The 21,754-nt window shown below is 39.1% G+C and overlaps 1 protein-coding gene across 2 annotated transcripts in view; it reads right to left on the reverse strand.

Annotated features, from left to right (window-relative positions):
* The window catches only part of LOC123757225 (uncharacterized), a 45,633-nt gene that overhangs the window by 13,062 nt on the left and 10,817 nt on the right, over positions 1-21,754 (reverse strand). For both annotated transcript variants that reach the window (XM_045740716.2, XM_069323755.1), the window contains exons 5-7: positions 11,432-11,514; positions 6,602-6,803; positions 2,336-2,455 (exon numbers count right to left, since the gene is read on the reverse strand). In XM_045740716.2, the coding sequence (XP_045596672.2) occupies positions 2,336-2,455; positions 6,602-6,803; positions 11,432-11,514 (405 nt within the window). The remainder of the gene's footprint in view (positions 1-2,335; positions 2,456-6,601; positions 6,804-11,431; positions 11,515-21,754) is intronic.

Raw genomic sequence — 21,754 nt, forward strand, 5'->3', positions numbered from 1 at the left:
AAGGACTTGCCCGAAACGCTACGCGTACTAGTGGCTGTACAAGAATGTAACAACTCTTGTATATATCTCAAAAAAAAAAATGTACTGTGCCATTTTTGTAGATAAATAAAAACAGAAACCAATGACAAACCTCTTAAAAATGTTCATGAGCAGTATTAAATAAATGTAACTAATCTCCTAAAAAGTCAAATTCCATTATATGAAATGAATGCTAAAGATAATCAAAATTATGAGTCCCAACATTGGCACATGTGAAAGCAACAAACTTAGGAATAACTTTCAAGAAAATGAATAAGAATTAAATCACAGCATTATACACCACCTAGGAAGTACAGTACAGTATGCAGCACCAGTATGAAACACACACACACACACACACACACACACAAGGCTGTACAAGAATGTAACAACTCTTGTATATATCTCAAAAAAAAAAATGTACTGTGCCATTTTTGTAGATAAATAAAAACAGAAACCAATGACAAACCTCTTAAAAATGTTCATGAGCAGTATTAAATAAATGTAACTAATCTCCTAAAAAGTCAAATTCCATTATATGAAATGAATGCTAAAGATAATCAAAATTATGAGTCCCAACATTGGCACATGTGAAAGCAACAAACTTAGGAATAACTTTCAAGAAAATGAATAAGAATTAAATCACAGCATTATACACCACCTAGGAAGTACAGTACAGTATGCAGCACCAGTATGAAACACACACACACACACACACACACACACACACACACACACACACACACACACACACACACACACACACACACAGTCGTGCCAAAAAACTTAAACATTTCTAAATTTGCCCAGATATAGTACCATAACCAAGACAGCGCCTTTATATGCTTAACATTTATAAGGATAAACTGAAGGAATTCAATCTTACAACACTGAAAAGAGAAGAACTAGAAGAAGCTTGATCACAATATACAACACAGTAAATAAAAAAATTAAATAAAATGAAATGTTTTTTCAGGTAAAAGTACATACCTGTACATACAAAATGAGTTACAAACAAAATGTCCAACCCGTTCTCGCACTTTCATATAGTCAATATTGACTTATTAAATACGAGCCTATGTGACATACTAATTTATTGTGAATATTTTAGTTTACCTTGAAAAGGTTCATAGAAAACACCGACCTTACCTAACCTTCTTAGTATGTTAAGATAAGCATCTTATTGCTTCGTAATTACAATTATTACTTAACCTATTATAGGTATAGGTTAAGTAATAATTGTAATTACGAAGCAATAAGCACTTTCTTACAGTCAATATTGACTGTAAGAAAGTGCGAGAATGGGTTGAAATGTTGGATTTCTAGATAGAGCTAATACACACTATGCCTAAAGCCACTAATACGCACAGCATTTCGGGCAAATTATAATTATAAAACAATGTGCACAACACAGATACAGAATACTGTACAGAGAAGTAGAACGAGATGACAATTGGGAACTGAAAGCACAGACAAGTCAAAGGGACTCGGAAAAGTATTCCTTTAATGAACAAGTAGTGAACTACTGGAATGAACTACACGAGGGTGGGGAAGCACAAGAGGCGGGAGTTGTTGCACTAGACAAAATGGAGAGTTCAAAGCCAAAGTATTAGGAGCAGAAGCTTGGTCCAGAAAAAAAAAAAAAATACTTTAAAATTGTGTATGGTGAGGATGAATACATGTATATACCAAATTAAAATCAATTGAGATATTGAATAGAAAAAAAGTAAATAAAAAAAAATTCCCCTTAACCCTTGAAGTGTGGCTATGTGTTGACCTTCATGGTGGTGACAGCAATTGTTAATAATTTGCTTGTCTCGCTCTGAATACTGAGATGCAACTGTGTCAACGATCTGGCCCTGCAGTCACAGTAGGCAACCACTCAACCTCTTTAGTAACAGAATAGTAGATGGAAATATGCACATCCTGCTGCCTCTAGTCTCTCTATGATAAAGAGACATTGCCAGACACAAAATGCTCAATGTTGATCAATAACCACACAGCTCCAGCCCAGCATAAAGGTCACATAGTACATAATATGTGTTTACTTTCTTACTTGCATAGAGCTCCTAAATAATTTGGGGAAACATATTATTTTTGGAGCTGCAAACCAGCTCTGTGAAGACTGTGGCATGAAAACATACAATAAATATTTGCCAAACACACAAATCCTGTGAAACCTCTTGACACACAACTGTCAATCAAGGCCGACACTGTCACAGTCATCATACAAGAGACAAATCAAGAAATGAATGGGAATGACATTTTAACTATCTAATATTTCTTGTAGATTTTTTAACAAATTTTCTTTCCTTACCTGGTGGTGCAACGATTGCTCAGAGTTTTTAGACCGTGCTGACCCAACACTCGGATTGCTTTCAGAATCTGTGTCTTGTCTGGAATCATACATGGAGAATGGGGTGTCTCGTCCATTTGCCTGGAAATTTTTATATTTTTTTAAAATAAATCATAAGAAAATATAGAATGCAAGCTTGTGTTTCACATAAGTGAAGCAGAAGACAAGCAGAAGCTCCCACAAAATTATTTTATTTAACTTAACAATTTCTTTAGAATCAAGCACCATATCGCAAAACATAGTTCATACAAATTTAATTAATAAAGCTACTGTATATATATTTTACCTTTAAATAATGTTCCAAAAAGCATTCTTATCATGCTGAATGTTTTAAGACTACTGCATCAGAAAAGAGCACAAAATAGTGAGAACAATATTGTATAGAAAAATACCACTAGAGCAGAATTTATTGGCAATGCCATTTCATTGTAGAGATTTATCAAGTCTACAATGTTGTTGTTGATTTAGGGGCGACAACGATCGTGGGATCAGATGCGCCCCGGCATACCCGTTAGGGGTGAATCACGTAAAGGTGAAACGCCAAGCAAAAACGCAACACGAGTGACGCCATCACTAGAAACTAATATGCCATACGGCAAATAAACGCACAGTCAGGCAGATGATTAGGGAGCCCCAGGAGTCCCTCAGGGTGACAAGCAGCGGCCCCGCCCCACACAGAGAACACCAGGTAGCAAAACCAAAACTCGGCCCCCAACTAAAACACAAAAAGTCATCCAGTGTCCTCCGGCAGAGCAGAAGCCAGTCGCCCACCACAGCTGAGGGCACACCAGGAGCCCACCAAGACCCACCAACCTCCAGCACCTCTCGGCCAAGCCGCCCCCCGAACACTGTCACCCCGCCGGGAGAACCAGCCAGAACACGCAAAAAAAAAAAAAAAAAAAAAAAAATCTATCAACAATCACGTGACCCTAGGCGATATGTGCACCAGGTGTCGTACAATCTGATCGCTGAAGAGGGATGCCAAACGGCAGTATCAAAGCCAAAATGCAAAAACAGGACGTGATCCGGCGGCTCCCAGGCAGAGGAGGTATCCAGACGTACGCTCGGCGTCAAGGTTGAACAATTACACAGTGGACCCTTCATTTAATGAACCTTGTTTTGGTGAATCTCTCATTTGCAATGCATACTTTCCAGGTTGAATTTACTCATCTGATTCAACAAACAAGGGTTTGGTAAAGTGGTAGCTGTGCAGATTTACTTAGAATGTTGGGCCAGCACTCACAGACTGGTGGGAAAGCTGCCCCATCATATAATAGGTTTAAATAACAATTTTGCTCAGTGAAATTAGACCATTGTAAGTCATATTAGGGCATCAATGGTAACTTTCTTAGTATACCTCTAATAAGGATTTAAATTTTGTTCACAGAGATGAAATATTACAAGAAACAGCTGGAGCCTTGTGAAAACTCTTGAAGACACTGTACCACAACCAAATTCTATGGTTCATTTTCATTTCCAGCTGCAACGGTTTTCCTTTACTAAAAATGTGGGCTTTCTTCCTTTAAAAATGAGGTTTCAAGCCTATGCATGGGAGATATACTGGATGTGAGGATTTTTTTTTACAGTCTCTTTGTAGTTGTCCTTCATATGATTGGTTGACATTAAAATTTTACTCAGTGAAATCAGCCCATAGTGCATGGGAAATATCAGGGAATGAAATGGTAACACTCTTAATAAAGCTCCAACCACATTTTTAATGATTTTCGTAGATGGACAACATTACAAGAATGAGTTGGGGGGCTTTGAGAAAAAACAAATTCTATGGGGTTTTTTCCCCATTTTGAGATGCCCTGATATTCATTCACAAAAATAAGGGCCCCTTCCTTTGAAAATGAGGTTTCAAGCTTGACCCATTGGAAATGATGTTAGATGTGGTAAAATCTCTTTACATAAAGGTTCTCTTGGTATTTGTCCTTCATATGATTGGTTAAAATTAATTACTGTATTCTCATAAAGGAATAAGTGACCATTTTGTACTTTGTATGATGGCACATTATACCCAAAAGCAAAGGGAAACTATGGAAACTATAATTAAAGATGTAATACATATTTAGGGAAAATATTTTAAGAAATTTAATATACGAGATATCATGCATAGTGGTGGACTTGTTAGTATTCTTTTTCAAGAACTGGGTAAAGAAGAATAATGGCAATGTTCAGTTTCTGCTGTTTTGGGCACTAATAATAATTTATAATAGTGTCTTAGTTTGCATTTCCAATTTATTTTCATCTATATCATTATCAAAATTCTGAATGTAGTGTTTTAGCCAGTGACTGTAATCTGGTGGACACCAGGTTGTGAGAAACACGACTATGCATTTTCTTTCAATTACATGCCATCTCCTATACATTTATGTTCTCTCGTATATGTCCAAAGATTTCTTGGGGGGAAGGGGGAGGGGGGTAATGCACTGGAATACACACTACCATCTCTGTATACACAGAGGAAGGGAAATGCACTAGAATGCACACCATCTCTGTATACATATTTTTCAGATCCTGGTCTCCATCACGGTGTCATAATGACCCTTGACAGATAATGAGCAAATTCCTACACTTCACCAGAATAACAAAATCTACAATGTTGAGTTCAAATTATACGAGATTTTGCTTATTTATATAATGAGGACGTTCGCGTTCCAACGACGCTGAAATGCATCGTCCATACTCCGACAGTAAACGTTCTGATGACTCTAAAGCACATCATCCTATTGCTGACATAATTAGGTCCCGATATATTTCCTGGTATAATATTATTGTTTGCTATTCTCCATCTTAGTACTTGGCAAGTTGAAGTCATCTAGGAAGATAATATCAGGTATCGGGTTCTCCAAATTATCAAGGCTATCAATTCTCCAAATTATCTCTACTTTTGTTTATCTTTTCTATGAATTCCTCAGTCGTTGCATCTGGCGGTTTGTATATTAGAATAATAACTAAGTTTATTTTCTCTATTTTTACTCCCAGTACCTCTATCACCTCATTTGTCACGTTAAGGAGCTCCGAGCATACGAGGCCTTCCCTAATATACAGACTCACTCCTCCATGTGACCTAATTACCCTATCACACCTGTATAGGTTATACTCTGGAATCCAGATCTTGGTGTCCAAGAATTCCCCTGCATGGGTTTCTGTGAAAGCTCCAAATACTTTATTTGACTCCGTGAGGAGGCCATTTATGAATTGAACTTTGTTGTTTGTTTTCATTTTTAGTCCTTGTATATTGGCAAAGATGAATGAGGTTACTCTATTAGGGATAGTTCGACTGGGAGACTTTTCGTCAAACCCATTGAGCGTGGACATATTGAGCTTGTTCTGACCAGTACTGATTGTTCTAGGGCAGTTGCCTGTCATAGTTGTAGTTCCTCTTTGGTGTGTAATTGTATCTGTAATTCTGGTATGCAAGTGGGTCTGGCATCCAGTTCCATACATTCTCTATGCTCCTCCTTTTGAAATCTCTTTCGGTTTGGTATAAAAAATTTATCGAGTTTCCTCCAAATGCATTATCTTTCTCTAAATCCCTTTAGAGAATTCTATTGCGAACAATTTGATACCAAGATGAACAATGTATCATGAAAATTGACGTGAGAAAACTGAAAACGAGTATACACATTTTAGTGTGGATGTGCAAGCATGGGAAACGCCAGGCCCACCTACGGGTGGGCTGGGGCATGCAAGCCGAGGACACGAAAATGTTAAAATGTATTTGAACATTTTGTTTCTAAAACATTTGAGCAAAGTTTGATGTTGAGCTGGAGCAGGTAGTGTGTGTTAAATACAAGGAATTGAAAAGACAAAGTACAGTATAAATGATGGAATGCTAGATATACTACCCTATTAAAGTAACTAAAGCATTATGAAATTATTAAGAAAGGCAAAAATGTTTAAATACAATACACCTTATAATACTCTCCCAGCTCAGTTAAACATGCATTATAGTTTTAAAATTATTCCAATTTGTTGTTTGGATAATAATATGCTTTATAAAAATAAAACAAAAACCAAATTGTTATTCAAATACAAAATTATTAGATGTCATGGAATGGAAAATTTTGCATGGCCCTCACATTTTAAACACCCCTCCCCACCCCCACACACACACACACACAGCGGAGAGATGGGATCAAAGAGCCAAAGTTCAACCAGAAGAGTACACACACACCCATTAACCCTCCGCCCTCCCACACAGTACACGTAGAAACATACCCGAAGCATTCCAAGTTCCACAATATGTTTGGAAGATGAAAATGATGCCATCATTGGATCTAGGACACATCGCTTCTTGTTCTCTGGACTCAGCTGTCGTGAGTTTCCCTGAGCACTGGGACTCAAGTCTAGTGCACGTTTCTCCCCACCTCCACCTGTGGTGCCGTTACTGCTGCAGTTCTGACCCTCTTCCATGTAATCCCTATAAGAGAGTTGCAACATTATAGTACGTACATTCCATAATCAAAATTATCATTCAACAGGGATCAGGTTAATTTTACTGTCTACAATACCAAACTAAATTGACCAGACCACACACTAGAAGGTGAAGGGACGATGACGTTTCGGTCCGTCCTGGACCATTCTCAAGTCGATTCTCACAATCGACTTGAGAATGGTCCAGGACGGACCGAAAACATTAGTGTCCCTTCACCTTCTAGTGTGTGGTCTGGTCAACTTACTTTAGCCACGTTATTGTGACTCTTTGCCTGCATACCAAACTAAACATTATGTAAGACTATAACGGCAATTAACTTAACTTAAGGGGGCCTCAGGTTCCAATTTGCCCTAAAAATGCAACAAATGAAAACTCTTTCGATTTCAATCAAACTTTTTTGACAAGTTCTATATGAAAAGTGTTTCATCTGGTCCAAGTTTCAGCATCGTAGAATAAATAGGAAGGGAGAAAAAAAATATTGAAGTAGTTGTGAAAATTATGCCAAAATGGTCAAAATCGATTATCAATCAAAAGTGTCAACTGAAATCATAGCTATGACTCTTTGCTATCACAATGGCATATATTAAACAAATATTATAATTAGTTTAATTGAAAAAAAATTTAAGATTTTTTTTTTTTTTTTTCGGGCGATTTGCATCAAACTTACAGACCTGACTGTACGTAAGCCTATCTGTAAGGACGCCAATTTTGGAGAAAATTGGTTGATGTCAACCTCAGCCACAGATTTTAGAACCTTAGACTTTATTCATTTCTGGTTTTTTTTTTCAATTGACACAAATGTTTACAAAACTGATTCATTTTTTATTCAATTTACATGAAACTTACACAGTATATGTGGAGGGCATGTCTCTACATTGGAGAGCTTTCATTTTTCTCTAAGTTCATTTATTGATTTTATAATAGCAATAAACATACTATATTTGCAAAAAAAATTTTGGGAACTTTGAACATTTGTAATAGGAAAAATAAAGATGTTTTGGAAATTCTATATCTCAAGGTCCTTTATTATATGCTAATGTGTCAGAAAAGTGTCACAGAATAATTATATCTGAAACGTGTGTTCTGAAGTGTGAACTTGAAAATGTGTAAAAAACGTTGAAAAAAAAAAAATCTCCCTTTCTATTTATGCTGCAGTACTGAAACTTGGGACAATTTCAGCACTTTTCATATACAACTAGTAAAATAATATTGGTTGACATTGAACAACTTTGAAATGACCAAGGTGACGCCCCCTTAATGGAGCATGCAAACAACTCACCTTTGCAATGACAGGAATCATATACTGTAGAAAACAAAAACAAATCATTATTCTGATTATATATTGATATCTAATCAATCATATGAGACTACTTATGAAGATAATTGTTATTAGAGAAGGCTTCAGGAGAGTGATGAGGTTGAATGGGGTTGGACAAGCTCAGTTAAATAGTTAAATGCTGTCAAGAGCTTTAATGTTATTACCTACTTGTAGTTACAGGTAGAGCACAATATACTCACACCGTCCCAGTTACAGGTAGAGCACAATATACTCACACCGTCCCAGTTACAGGTAGAGCGCAATATACTCACACCGTCCCAGTTACAGGTAGAGCACAATATACTCACACCGTCCCAGTTACAGGTAGAGCACAATATACTCACACCGTCCCAGTTACAGGTAGAGCGCAATATACTCACACCGTCCCAGTTACAGGTAGAGCACAATATACTCACACCGTCCCAGTTACAGGTAGAGCACAATATACTCACACCGTCCCAGTTACAGGTAGAGCACAATATACTCACACCGTCCCAGTTACAGGTAGAGCACAATATACTCACACCGTCCCAGTTACAGGTAGAGCACAATATACTCACACCGTCCCAGTTACAGGTAGAGCACAATATACTCACACCATCCCAGTTACAGGTAGAGCACAATATACTCACACCGTCCCAGTTACAGGTAGAGCACAATATACTCACACCGTCCCAGTTACAGGTAGAGCACAATATACTCACACCGTCCCAGTTACAGGTAGAGCACAATATACTCACACCGTCCCAGTTACAGGTAGAGCGCAATATACTCACACCGTCCCAGTTACAGGTAGAGCACAATATACTCACACCGTCCCAGTTACAGGTAGAGCACAATATACTCACACCGTCCCAGTTACAGGTAGAGCACAATATACTCACACCGTCCCAGTTACAGGTAGAGCACAATATACTCACACCGTCCCAGTTACAGGTAGAGCACAATATACTCACACCGTCCCAGTTACAGGTAGAGCACAATATACTCACACCGTCCCAGTTACAGGTAGAGCACAATATACTCACACCGTCCCAGTTACAGGTAGAGCACAATATACTCACACCGTCCCAGTTACAGGTAGAGCACAATATACTCACACTGTCCCAGTTACAGGTAGAGCACAATATACTCACACCGTCCCAGTTACAGGTAGAGCACAATATACTCACACCGTCCCAGTTACAGGTAGAGCACAATATACTCACACCGTCCCAGTTACAGGTAGAGCACAATATACTCACACTGTCCCAGTTACAGGTAGAGCACAATATACTCACACCGTCCCAGTTACAGGTAGAGCACAATATACTCACACCGTCCCAGTTACAGGTAGAGCACAATATACTCACACTGTCCCAGTTACAGGTAGAGCACAATATACTCACACCGTCCCAACTTTCTGGAGTTCATTCTACTTCCATTACGATGCTTGCCTTTGTAACTGTTTTATTATATTTCCTTGTGGGCACTCACCTAATAGTTTTATCCCCACTTGATTAAGGGGCTGGGAGACCCCAAAAAAATTGAATTTAATGAAAATTACTTAAAAATTTTATACAAATCTCCAATTATTTGGCAACAGTGTTGTGAAAATTTCATCCCAATATGTTAAGAAATGGATTTTAAATGATTAAAAAAAAAATATGATTATAAGGAGAACACCTATTATTAACTGGAACTGAAGGATAATGCAGTGATAAAGAGATGCAAGCACCTGTCCGACGCACAAAAGCAAAAGAAGAAGAATACAGTAGCCCCTTCGTTACGAATTTAATTTGTTCCCATCAATGGTTCGTAACCCAAAAATTTGTAAACCAAAACGAATTTTCCCATAAGAAATAATGTAAATTGAATTAATCCGTTTCACTCTCCCAAAAATAATAACTTCGAGGTAAATTTTATACCTAATTCACCCAAATCTTTAGTTAAAGTGTGTACAAGTTATTGCGTACCTTTATTGGCGACTCTTGTTGGCGTATGGAAGATGGTGAGGAGGTGGGGGGGGGAGAGGTGTTAGTGTTTGGAAGGGGAGTCCCCTTCCATTATAACATCAGGCAGTGATGAATTCTCTGGGTCACTTACTCTCCTACATTTTGTCTGCATACCACTAGGACCTGCTTTTGGCTCACTGTTTGTTTTTCTTACTAAAAACCTTTCCATGGAGACTTATTTTTCCCTATGTTGTAACACTTGTCTGTAGCGAGGCATCACAGTGTCATTAAAAAGGTTAAGGCAACGGCCTACTACAGCTTGCTCTGGGCGAGTCGTTTCAATAAAAGTTTGCATTTCTTCTCATAGTCTACACCACTTCTTAATTGTTGAGGAAGGGACATTCTGTACTGCCTCCCCTGAAGAAATTTCCTCAGCTGCCTCTTGTTGCTGCTCCTTGTGAAAGGCTAGGAGTTCTTCGGTGGTCAGTTCTTCGCTGTGTTCCTCTACCAACTTAACACACAACGCTCAAAACTCTCACTCAAACGCTATTTTCGGTCTCTTTAGGTTGTATTGAAGAATAGGGACCAAATGAGGGCATTATCACTTATTTAAAAATATACTCATTATCCTTATTAACCCATTATCCTTATCCCTATATTTTTTTTTAGGGGTATATTTTTTCTTGAATTTATTTCAATACATATTGATCTATAACTTTCACATATTCGAGTATGAATTCTAAGCAACATTGATTAAAACTTACAAGATATGACATAAATTCGAACTACTATATTTATTATTGAGAAGTTTGCCTTCATTTTTCTCCATGAACAAGATTTTCAACTTTGAGACAAGCCGTTAAATTCAGTTTGAGCGATTCTCACCATTTTTATGTATGTGCAATCTTCTTAGTTCTAAGGTTTCTTCAATTGTGTTTATTCATAAACCTATAACTTTGGGACTTATAAATTTTTGCATCTAAATTTTGCGCATATTTTGAAGGCCAAAGTTACTTTTTTTTTTTTTTACAGTAACTATACTCTCAAACTCAATTTTTAATTGAGGAAAATGAACGTTATATGCCATTCTGAGCCCATAATGAATAAAATAAAAATGGGTGAAATATTTAATTCATCAGCATAACTTGAAATTGTGACTTTTCAATTTTTTTAAATATATATTTTTTCCCCATGTTCATGTTATGATATTGAACCATTATTAAAAGTTGAAGCACTTACCACACAGATTATGCAAAAAAAAAGTTTCAGAGTTTGTTCAGTGTTTCATAATAAAGTGTTTGAGGAAGGTTGAGAAATCGGTCTCCTGGGCCCCTTAAGGTTTCAAAAGAGAGACAGCTTACCTAGAATAGTTGATAGGCATGGAGGATGAAACAACCGTGCCTGTAGTGCTGCACTTCTGCCTCTTGCTCAAGTCCTCGGGCTCCTGTAAACACATTCAAATTAATATTACATTTTTTACACTTTATGCCACTCATGACAACTTATGCCATGTCTAGCCAGCTAATAAACAATCAAGTGTGTGTGTGTGTGTGTGTGTGTGTGTGTGTGTGTGTGTGTGTGTGTGTGTGTGTGTGTGTGTGTGTGTGTGTGTGTGTCAGTCATCAGCCCGTCCTCCTGAAATGATAATACTTATAGTAACTATTTGATTGAAAGTAACAACCACCAAAAAAGTTCACCTTTTGTACTTATAATTTTATAGTCTGGAAAAAATAAGATAAAGGCCAAAGTTAAACATTCCTAGGCAATATCTGTACAATATACTGTTCATCCTAAATGTGAATTAGGCCTTGGATGGCTAGGAGAGGTTAAGGTAAATTCTATATTTATGCATGTTAAAAGGTTTTCCCATTTTGCCAAATTCAACAATACCAAACATGAATTTTTGGGCTGCCCACCACTAGCATTGTAACTGTGTGGCCACGTCTGTGGTAGAAAATAAATAATAATAATAATAATAATAATAATAATAATAATAATAATAATAATAATAATAATAATAATAAATTACTTACTGATACTGTACTTTCAACAAAACTGTTACTGAAAATACTATTGTTTCAGGAAGATGGGCTACCATTTATAATCACTGTACTAAATTTGGATAAAATTACAATTCTCACTACCTGTATTTATATAGTAAGCCATATTTATACTTATTGAGGTGGTAATATTATTGTATAATATTTACATTGTAATTATAACATTACAGTATGTACATAATTACATTATATTCTGTACATGTATTTAGATAACCTAAGTTACATACATGCACATTAATTTCTTTTACCTGATTTTCTGTCTCATGACATAAGGCTGTATCAGCTCAATAAAGAGAAGAGAAACAAAAGAATTAAAATCAAGCCCTCAATGTAATGAAATGCCCTTTCGTGTGTGATTTCAAACTTTCTGGCACATTGGCTCTGGTATCAAATATCCACAAAACTGCCCCGAAATCATCTCAAGATAACCAGGGCCCACCAAACACCAGGACCAGAATCTAATGTACTCAAACTGAGTAAAACCACCCAGCAGATATAAGCAAAGCAAAACCAACAAAGTACAGTGGTACCTCGCATAACGAATTTAATCCGTTCCATATTCGTCATGCGAAACGGACGTCATACAAAACGAGTGTCCTCCATGTAACCAGTGTGATGCACTGTGTTTATTGTGAAATTCCCCCAGTGTGCATGACATCAAATGTTCCCCAAAATATAATTTTTCTTTGTAAAATGATAAATTACCGTCCCTGAACATGTCTATGTAAAGATAATTACCAAATTCCACTTACTTTGGCTGTGAGGGCGTGGACAAGGTGCGCTGTGACGTCATCAGGGGCTGGTCGCCCGTGTGTGAAGCTCCCAGACACGGTCGCGCAGGCCATTCAAGCACTGCGAGTTGCCACAAATATATTTTCAAATATTTTTCCTATGCATTTCCAATGCGGTTTTATTTGTTTCTTTTATCGTATATGATGCATATTTGTGTCCTTTACAATATGTATACAGTAGAATGTTCATAATTTTCCATGAAACTGTGATACATGTGTCAGTAATGTGTCCACAATAAATGTTTATTGTCACAATATTACGTGGTAAAAATTCACTAATATTACAATATGTACAGTTTCACATACTATTTACACAGTAACACACTGTATTACACACTCAGTACTTTGGAGGTGCATAATAGTCAACGAAGTAGTCCATGGTACACAGCGCGACTTTGCTCTCCTTGCACCAGCTACAGATAGATTTTTGTTTCCTGTTTCATCGTTCTGTGTGCTTGCAAATAACGCACTCGTGTGCACCCTTGGCTTTAGTACTTGTAGGTGGTATGTAGCCAAGCTTGTAAAGCATAAAGTAGTATTGAAACGATTATAGGAAAAGCTCAATTTGTAAGGTAGTCTTGAAAAGATCGCTTTGTAAGGTCCCACACAGGAAGAGATTCAGCTAGCCTCAAAGAGTGTCCATCAGTCAGGAAGAGATTCAGCTAGCCTCAAAGAGTGTCCATCAGTCAGGAAAAGATTCAGGTATTCTTAAAAATATCAATGAACACCACCACCATGGAAGCCGCTAACACTGTTCATCTATGCTACTTGTATCAGATGCATCATCACTGAACGCAGAAAACGATTCATCTATGTATCATCTATATACATTAGAGATGGCAAGGGTGGGGCTCAGAGCTATACCTGGATACGCTCGCTGTATCATCCTCATAGGTGCTGTATCACTGGCATCCGACCGTTGTGTTAAGCCCTTATTGCGCCTAGCTTCACCAATGTTATGACCCTTATGTTCTTCAAACAATAGGGTCTGAATTGCACTGACTGAGTACAGTCTTTCAACACCGTGTGGGACAGGTGTTTGAGAGCCAGAGGCACGTGTGCTACAAATGGTTGCTCACGCACTACTAACCCAGCCAGCAGCCCTTGTCTTTCATATTCGTTATAGCAAAAGGTTCGTTCAGTGTTTGTTGGGTAGGCTGCTCCATTATGACAATCTTTCTTTGTTTCAAATGTGTTCCATTTGTTTTGTATTTATCACTTACGTCTCAATAATGGAGCAGCCTACCCGACAAACACTGAACGAACCTTTATGACATTTGTCCATTTTCCAAATTGTTTCAACAGTTCTTTTATTTTTCGTTTTTTTTTTTTTTTTTAAGAAACATGGAGCAGTCGACCTGTAGACCACCAAACGAACCTTTTTGACATTTGTACTGGTTTTCAAAATTCTTCATTTTTTTTATTATTTACGTTTTTTTGTATGTAAGAAACATGGAGCAGCCTACCTGCCGACCACCGAACGAACCTTTTGCTATAAGACAAATGAAAAATAAATATTGAACACATTTGAAGAAAGGAAAATGTCATAATGGTTTATTCAGTGTATGTAAGGTAGGCTTCTCCATTATTGAGACGTAAATGACAAATAAAAAACAAATGGAACACATTTGAAACAAAGAAAGATTGTTATAATGGAGCAGCCTACCTGCCGAACACCGAACGAACTTTTTTGACATTTGTTGTATATCAGATATTTCAATTCTTTTTTCCTACAAAAACGTCAATGCTTTGCAACATCTCAGCAGTCACCCTTTTATATCCCAGCATCATTAGCATCTTTAAACAAGAACAACATAATTTATGTGCATCGTCGGAGGCGTCTAAGAATGTGCAAGCAGCAGCGGGACCCCACCATGTGGTGTTGACGTTACTCAAACCAGCGTTCGTCATACGGGACGATTTGACGCCGATCGGGCCGTTCGTTACCCAAAATATTCGTCTTTTGGGGCAATCGTTATGCGAGGTACCACTGTATCTTGATTAAGTAGAGAAAAGGAGGAAACAAGGGAAGCTGTAATTTCCCTAATGTCTACTATAAACTTGTATCCAACCACATCACCAAATGGCACCTCAGGTCATTTAGGGGTTCAGTACACTGTCGTACTACGATACCCTGAGCCGAAATATTTAACATGGTACATTAGCAAAGAAAGCAGTAATAACAGCATACTTGCGCACATCATGTGTATACGGATACACGAGACTGGCCAAATCAAACCACCTGACAGATAACCTGGTCCTGGGACAAGGAACCAAGAAAATTGGAATAACAAAGAGAGCAGCAGCAGCAGCATAGAGAGCGAGTTACACTAAAATAATGCTGGACAAAAGTGACAGTGGGAACAATGCACAACCAGCTGGTCAAACTGAACATCTCCCTTCAGAGGATCCCTATCAAGTCCTAAGGAATGCTAATCCCAATTAGCTTAAAAACCAGAGGTGGCCCTCACAGAGGCAGCTCGTCCTCACATATAAAGATCAAGCTTGTTAATCCAGCTGCCAAACCCCCTGTTTACAAATGAAAAGCGGTTTAATTAAGCACGACTCGCAACTGATGATGTCTGAACACTTCCAGAACAAGTGTTTCGCTTACGTCCTCTGTTCGAACCACAATTCTATAAAATGCTTCACCCACGTACTTCAAATACAAATACTTGCCAACAGAACCCAAACACCTAACCTAACCTATACCTAACTATAAACAAAATTTTTTGGTATAATAATATTAATTTATATATGAGAACAACTCAATATTTAACACTTTCGTCCGGCGGCGATGCAGTCTGTGTCAATAAATAAATTGACCGATGTCCATTGGTGATGCATGTTGCCTCAAAATTTAAAATATGTCAAAATTATATTTTTATTCTATCATTGTGTGACTAATCTTAAAATGTGGGCCTTTAGATTGGGAACAATTTAATACCATAATGAACGACGTAGCACGACAGTAGAAGTCAGAACACTGGAAAGATTATAAATAATCGTGGTGATGCACATCCCAAATTAAAATATTTGTTAAAATTCCATTTAATTATGGAATTATTTAATTGATTATTATGGTACTAGTTTTAAAATATGTGCCCTTAGATTTCAAACAATTTGATACCAAAATAAACGACGTAGCTCAAAAATTGAGATCAGAACACTGGAAAGAGTACTTGTTAGTGTGGGTGCACGTGCCCAGGAAACGCCAGGCCTACCTTGGGGTGGGTTGAGGCGCACGTGCACCAGGTGTGCAAAGTGTTAATACACAGCATGTTAAAATTGATGAATGCATCTGTGGAGGACGGTCGCTACTTTCAACAGCCTAGTGTGAGGACAGGTTGACAGAGGAGTAGAGGAGTGGTTGGTATCAGGGATGTGTGAGACAAGGAGGTAGGTTGAACCCTTGGGTGACCCGAGCTGCTGTCTGGTGGCATGCCTAAATACTAGTAGAGGGTTTATTGACATTAGGCAAGTTACCACTTCCACTACTTCCAGCTTCTCTCTCTCTCTGATCAAAGATACATAATTTGTTTTGCTTCGCCTGTCCTGTCAGAGTGGTTTTACTTGGTTCTGAGGTACAAAGGTACTGTATATCTCATATCCCTATCCTCCCCCCCCTCCCTCCCTCTCTCCATTGCCTCATTTGAGCACACAGGAATCTGGTCCTGGTGTTGGGTAAAGCTTGCACAAGTCCAAAGGCCTGGAAGTTTTGTGGATGTGTCTATGGTACCAGAACCAACACACACTGCGAAGCTACCGAGAGACGGTCAGGAAAAGATGTCGGTTTCACTCTTAACTTTCTACTGTATGTACCCTTTTTCTCTACTCCTTGTAAACTCATCAGACTAACTGCATTCTTAATCAGAAATGCATCTATCAATGTACTTGGCTTTCCTCTATGCTTATCTTTAAATTTACTTCATTATACTGTACTCTATTATCTATTTGTTCAATAAGACCGTCTCGATTAAACCCTTCTCAATCTTAGGATATACTGAATTTTAAACTCCACATCTTTCATGATTTCTTATTCTATTACAGACAAAGTGAAGAGTAGAGTGGCTATAAGCAGAATCAAAGACCATTATGAATTTCAGAGGCCCATGGCTTTTCAACTTTCTTCCACTAAATGTAAGAAATACTTCTGAAACAAAGGTTGAAGTTTTAGAAGGTAACTAGACAGGTTCCTGTAGATGCCATACCAATCAAGTTGTGATGGTTAGGTCATCAAATTGTGTTGGTTTTGCTTCAGGGAACTGCCTTAATGATGAAATCATCACCAGAAAAGCCTGACTCCAGGCCAGGCTAAAAAAAGGTATGAATGACTAATGGTATGACAATGGCTACAAGTTCACTACAGATATCCTCCTAACACCACAATCATTGCTCAATTTAATGTCAATTAAATTAAATTCTTCAAATTTAATTTTTCACATAGGCAGAAATAACCATTTTTCTACAGCTGCTGTCCAAGGGTTAATTGCTCGATAAATTCATTCCAAAAAGACATTCATCTAAATCACTACACTCCTGAATTTACTACAAGGTTTCTCAAACTCATATAGTCATACAAGCTGTCTATTCACACAAATTTTTCACCAATGGCATTGTAACGGGGGGTGGGGGGAAATAGCTCTATCTTGTCCATTATTCCACCCCCCAGTTAACTAACGAGGCCGGGGGAAACAGCTCTCTCTAGTCCGTTATCCCGTCCTCAGTTAGCTAACTATTCTAGAGCACCTCCAGAGTTCCTAAGGCAGCCTCTCTCGTTCAACACCTTGTAAACCTAGGTATTTGACTACCTAGGTGCTAAGACTACAAGACGTCGTAACTGGATCAGTTACCCGAAACTCTAGAGAGAACTCTAGAATACAGAATCATTGCCACAAACGTATAAGAGAAAACGAAAGGAAAGAAATGAATAGTGAAGTAATTAGTGAGGGCTTGGGGGTGAGAGGGAGAGAGGTGGGAGGAGCGAGGAGGGTCATTAGTTGAAAGTGAGAGTTTAGAGAGGGGGTAGAGAGAGAGGTGTAGATAGGTAGAAGTAGAAGAGTAGATAGTAGAAGTAGAAGAGTAGATAGTAGAAGACGAAATGCTGCCACCATCCATTCATGATCATTACATACAAGACAAGGAATGGAACTTGCCTGTATCAAAATATTCTCAAAAGATGTTATTACCATGTATCAACTCCAAACATGTACTCATTAAATCATGAAACCAGTAATCACAGAGGCTTTCTCACCTCAACTCAAAACTCTAAGGAACACAGTGAAAGACCATTTAAATAATAAATTCAACAATTATATTTTTCATGATAAGTATCATAACTTAAGCAATCCAATTAAAATGTTAACGATTAATATTCAAAGTGAGTCATCCTCCAAGAATTCGAGAACCCTACAACTTGACTGCCCCTGATCATCACACAACATATGTAAACACGACCAAGTCACCTTAATGTTCACTCACCGAGGACTGAGTCTAAGTTGAATAGAGAGGGGGGGGGGTCTGTAGTTGACAGAGACTCCCGCCCTGCCGGCCGACAGCCTCCCTGCTCTGCTCGTCTGCTGTTCTCTTGATTAATGCTCCTTTCTGGATAGCTCTCCGAGTTTATATTGGGGAACCTAGTAGCTAACTCCGCCCACAAATAGATAGCCTCCGGCACTACCAAGCCACTCCTTAAACGTCGGCTTGTTTGAAGGCTACCAGACTACAATTAAGAGCTTAGCGGAAGCAAGGTGAAATTCTCATGATCTGACCTCAGGTCACTTGAGGTCATTAACGCTTTGAGGTGTGAGATCTCAGGCAGACAACTGGCGCCTCTCAGATCCTTGTCTGTGACTCATGTACTCTATATATATTTTAAATAAACTAACTCAAACACTTTTACAGTGTTACATCTCCCCTTCTCCCCGAAATAAAGTTTTTGCAACACTGCTAAAGCAAGCTAGCTGTGTGCAACAACTTTATTAACGAAAAAAAAAAAAATACATCCTAGCTAAACAAATATACATCATCCTACTCTAAAAAATGAAATATATAGACAGACGTCCATTGTCTCTGGCTGGGCGACGTCACTGCTTGGTCTTGTAGATAATCCTGTACCACATTTCTTCAACACAACTGCCTCCGTCGCTTCTCCGTCATTAACGCACAACAACACTTGGTCAACCCGAAAGCCGTTACTACTTGAACTGCGCACAGGACCGTGGAATTCGGTTGTCCCAGCTGATCTGTAATTGGCCCTACGTCAGTCACCATGAGAGACGTATATTGGGGTTCTTCACAGCTATAGGGACTACAAGTTTCGAGACCTTCATATAGTTGCCAACAGTAGAAATCCCATCCTACTCTTCTTCCTCCCTGTTGCTCCAGCACGCCTCCTTCAGAGAGCTACTTCTGACAGCCACATCAAGTCCGCACGACACAGGATGAATCACTCAACAGAGCAACATGCTTGTAGGAGGGGCGGCCAGTTAAGGCAAACGATCCTGTCTTGCAATTACGCTCCATGCAATGATGCTGATACCAGCAAGGGACACGAGGCATCGTGTCTCACTCAGCTTGTCTTATCTTCTTTCTTCTCTCTTCTTTCTTCTCTCTTCCTTCTTCTCTCTTCTTTCTTCTCTCTTCTTTCTTCTCTCTTCCTCCTCCCATGGGTCTTAGACAAGCGACCTGGGGTCCATTGGGGGTCTGTCCGTCCTGGGGTCCATCCTGGGTAGACCGATGTTGGTGGGACAGACTGGAGTCGTTGTTGTTCCTCTTCCATCTTTACTGGGTCGTCTGGGGTCGTCTGCAGAACGACCTGGGGTCCACTGGGGTCCGTCCGTCTTGGGGTCCACTGGGGTCCGTCCGTCTTGGGGTCCCCTGGGGTCCGTCCGTCTTGGGGTCCACTGGGTAGACCAATGTTGACCGACCGAGAGGGCTGTATCTCGGGGGTCCCCTGGGGTGATGGTGGTGGTGGTGATAAACGCCCCTGAGTGTGGTACACAGCAGCCGTCTCCCTCTTCTGTATGTGCGTCTCTCCTCTCTTCTGGCTCCCACCTGTGAAATGAACAGAAAGGCGACAATACGTGTTCCCAAGATGTTTGTGTGACCCTGTAGTTTGTATAGGGTTACACAGTCCTATCATACCGCTCTCCTCCTGGCAACAACTACACTTCAATTTTTAATAATCCAATTAACTCTGAATGATATTGACTTGGTGGAACATAAAACAGTAACAGAGTAAAGTTAGAGAAGAGAGAATAAGGTCATCACTACTTTTAACTTGTCACAAAAAAAAAATCAAAACTAATAGACAAAACACTAGCCTAAACTTAACTGTACCGTTCCTAATCTTAAGTACATAATTAACCATTACTCCCACCCTTAACCTACAGCCACCTACGTGACCCAGAGTGTCTCCCTAGCTTCTCCGCCGGTCAACAACCCCAAACTGTTGCCACCCCTGTGACCAGACTATCTAACGTCGAGCGTCCCCAACGTGAAGTCTACTGACATACTAAGGCTCCCCCTAGCATGCTGTACAAGACCAGTACACCTCGGGTTATTGCGTTCAAATGGAGTAAAACAGTCGATCGCAATAATCTGAGCAGAACCACTAAAAACTACTTAAAATCTATTTAAGAACTACACCTGCCACTCCCCACTGACCTGGAGACCAGCGGTGGCTGGGTGTCCCCCTGGGACATGCGAGGTCACCTGTCACACTCAGCTGACCTGCACTACCAACACCGCTAAGTTCCCAAATCGCCAAATCTTATTACTAACATTAATCACTACACACGCAAGTTCTGGTGAACATTCCCTGAACTTCACAAAACTCACAAAATCACTAAACACAACACCAGAGAATCACAATCTCCTAACCTGAAAAAGAAACTCGCTAAATCGCGAATAATAAACACCTGTCAAGATCTCCCTGATAGCGCCTGAGCGGCAAAAAGACACGTGGGACTGAACAATGTTCAAAAGAACACCAACATAAACATTGTTCAACACCGCTGCCACCATTGTAAACGGGGGGTGGGGGGAAATAGCTCTATCTTGTCCATTATTCCACCCCCCAGTTAACTAACGAGGCCGGGGGAAACAGCTCTCTCTAGTCCGTTATCCCGTCCTCAGTTAGCTAACTATTCTAGAGCACCTCCAGAGTTCCTAAGGCAGCCTCTCTCGTTCAACACCTTGTAAACCTAGGTATTTGACTACCTAGGTGCTAAGACTACAAGACGTCGTAACTGGATCAGTTACCCGAAACTCTAGAGAGAACTCTAGAATACAGAATCATTGCCACAAACGTATAAGAGAAAACGAAAGGAAAGAAATGAATAGTGAAGTAATTAGTGAGGGCTTGGGGGTGAGAGGGAGAGAGGTGGGAGGAGCGAGGAGGGTCATTAGTTGAAAGTGAGAGTTTAGAGAGGGGGTAGAGAGAGAGGTGTAGATAGGTAGAAGTAGAAGAGTAGATAGTAGAAGTAGAAGAGTAGATAGTAGAAGACGAAATGCTGCCACCATCCATTCATGATCATTACATACAAGACAAGGAATGGAACTTGCCTGTATCAAAATATTCTCAAAAGATGTTATTACCATGTATCAACTCCAAACATGTACTCATTAAATCATGAAACCAGTAATCACAGAGGCTTTCTCACCTCAACTCAAAACTCTAAGGAACACAGTGAAAGACCATTTAAATAATAAATTCAACAATTATATTTTTCATGATAAGTATCATAACTTAAGCAATCCAATTAAAATGTTAACGATTAATATTCAAAGTGAGTCATCCTCCAAGAATTCGAGAACCCTACAACTTGAC

The sequence above is a fragment of the Procambarus clarkii genome, chromosome 13 (genome assembly GCF_040958095.1).
Source record: "Procambarus clarkii isolate CNS0578487 chromosome 13, FALCON_Pclarkii_2.0, whole genome shotgun sequence".
NCBI classification, from domain to species: domain Eukaryota; kingdom Metazoa; phylum Arthropoda; class Malacostraca; order Decapoda; family Cambaridae; genus Procambarus; species Procambarus clarkii.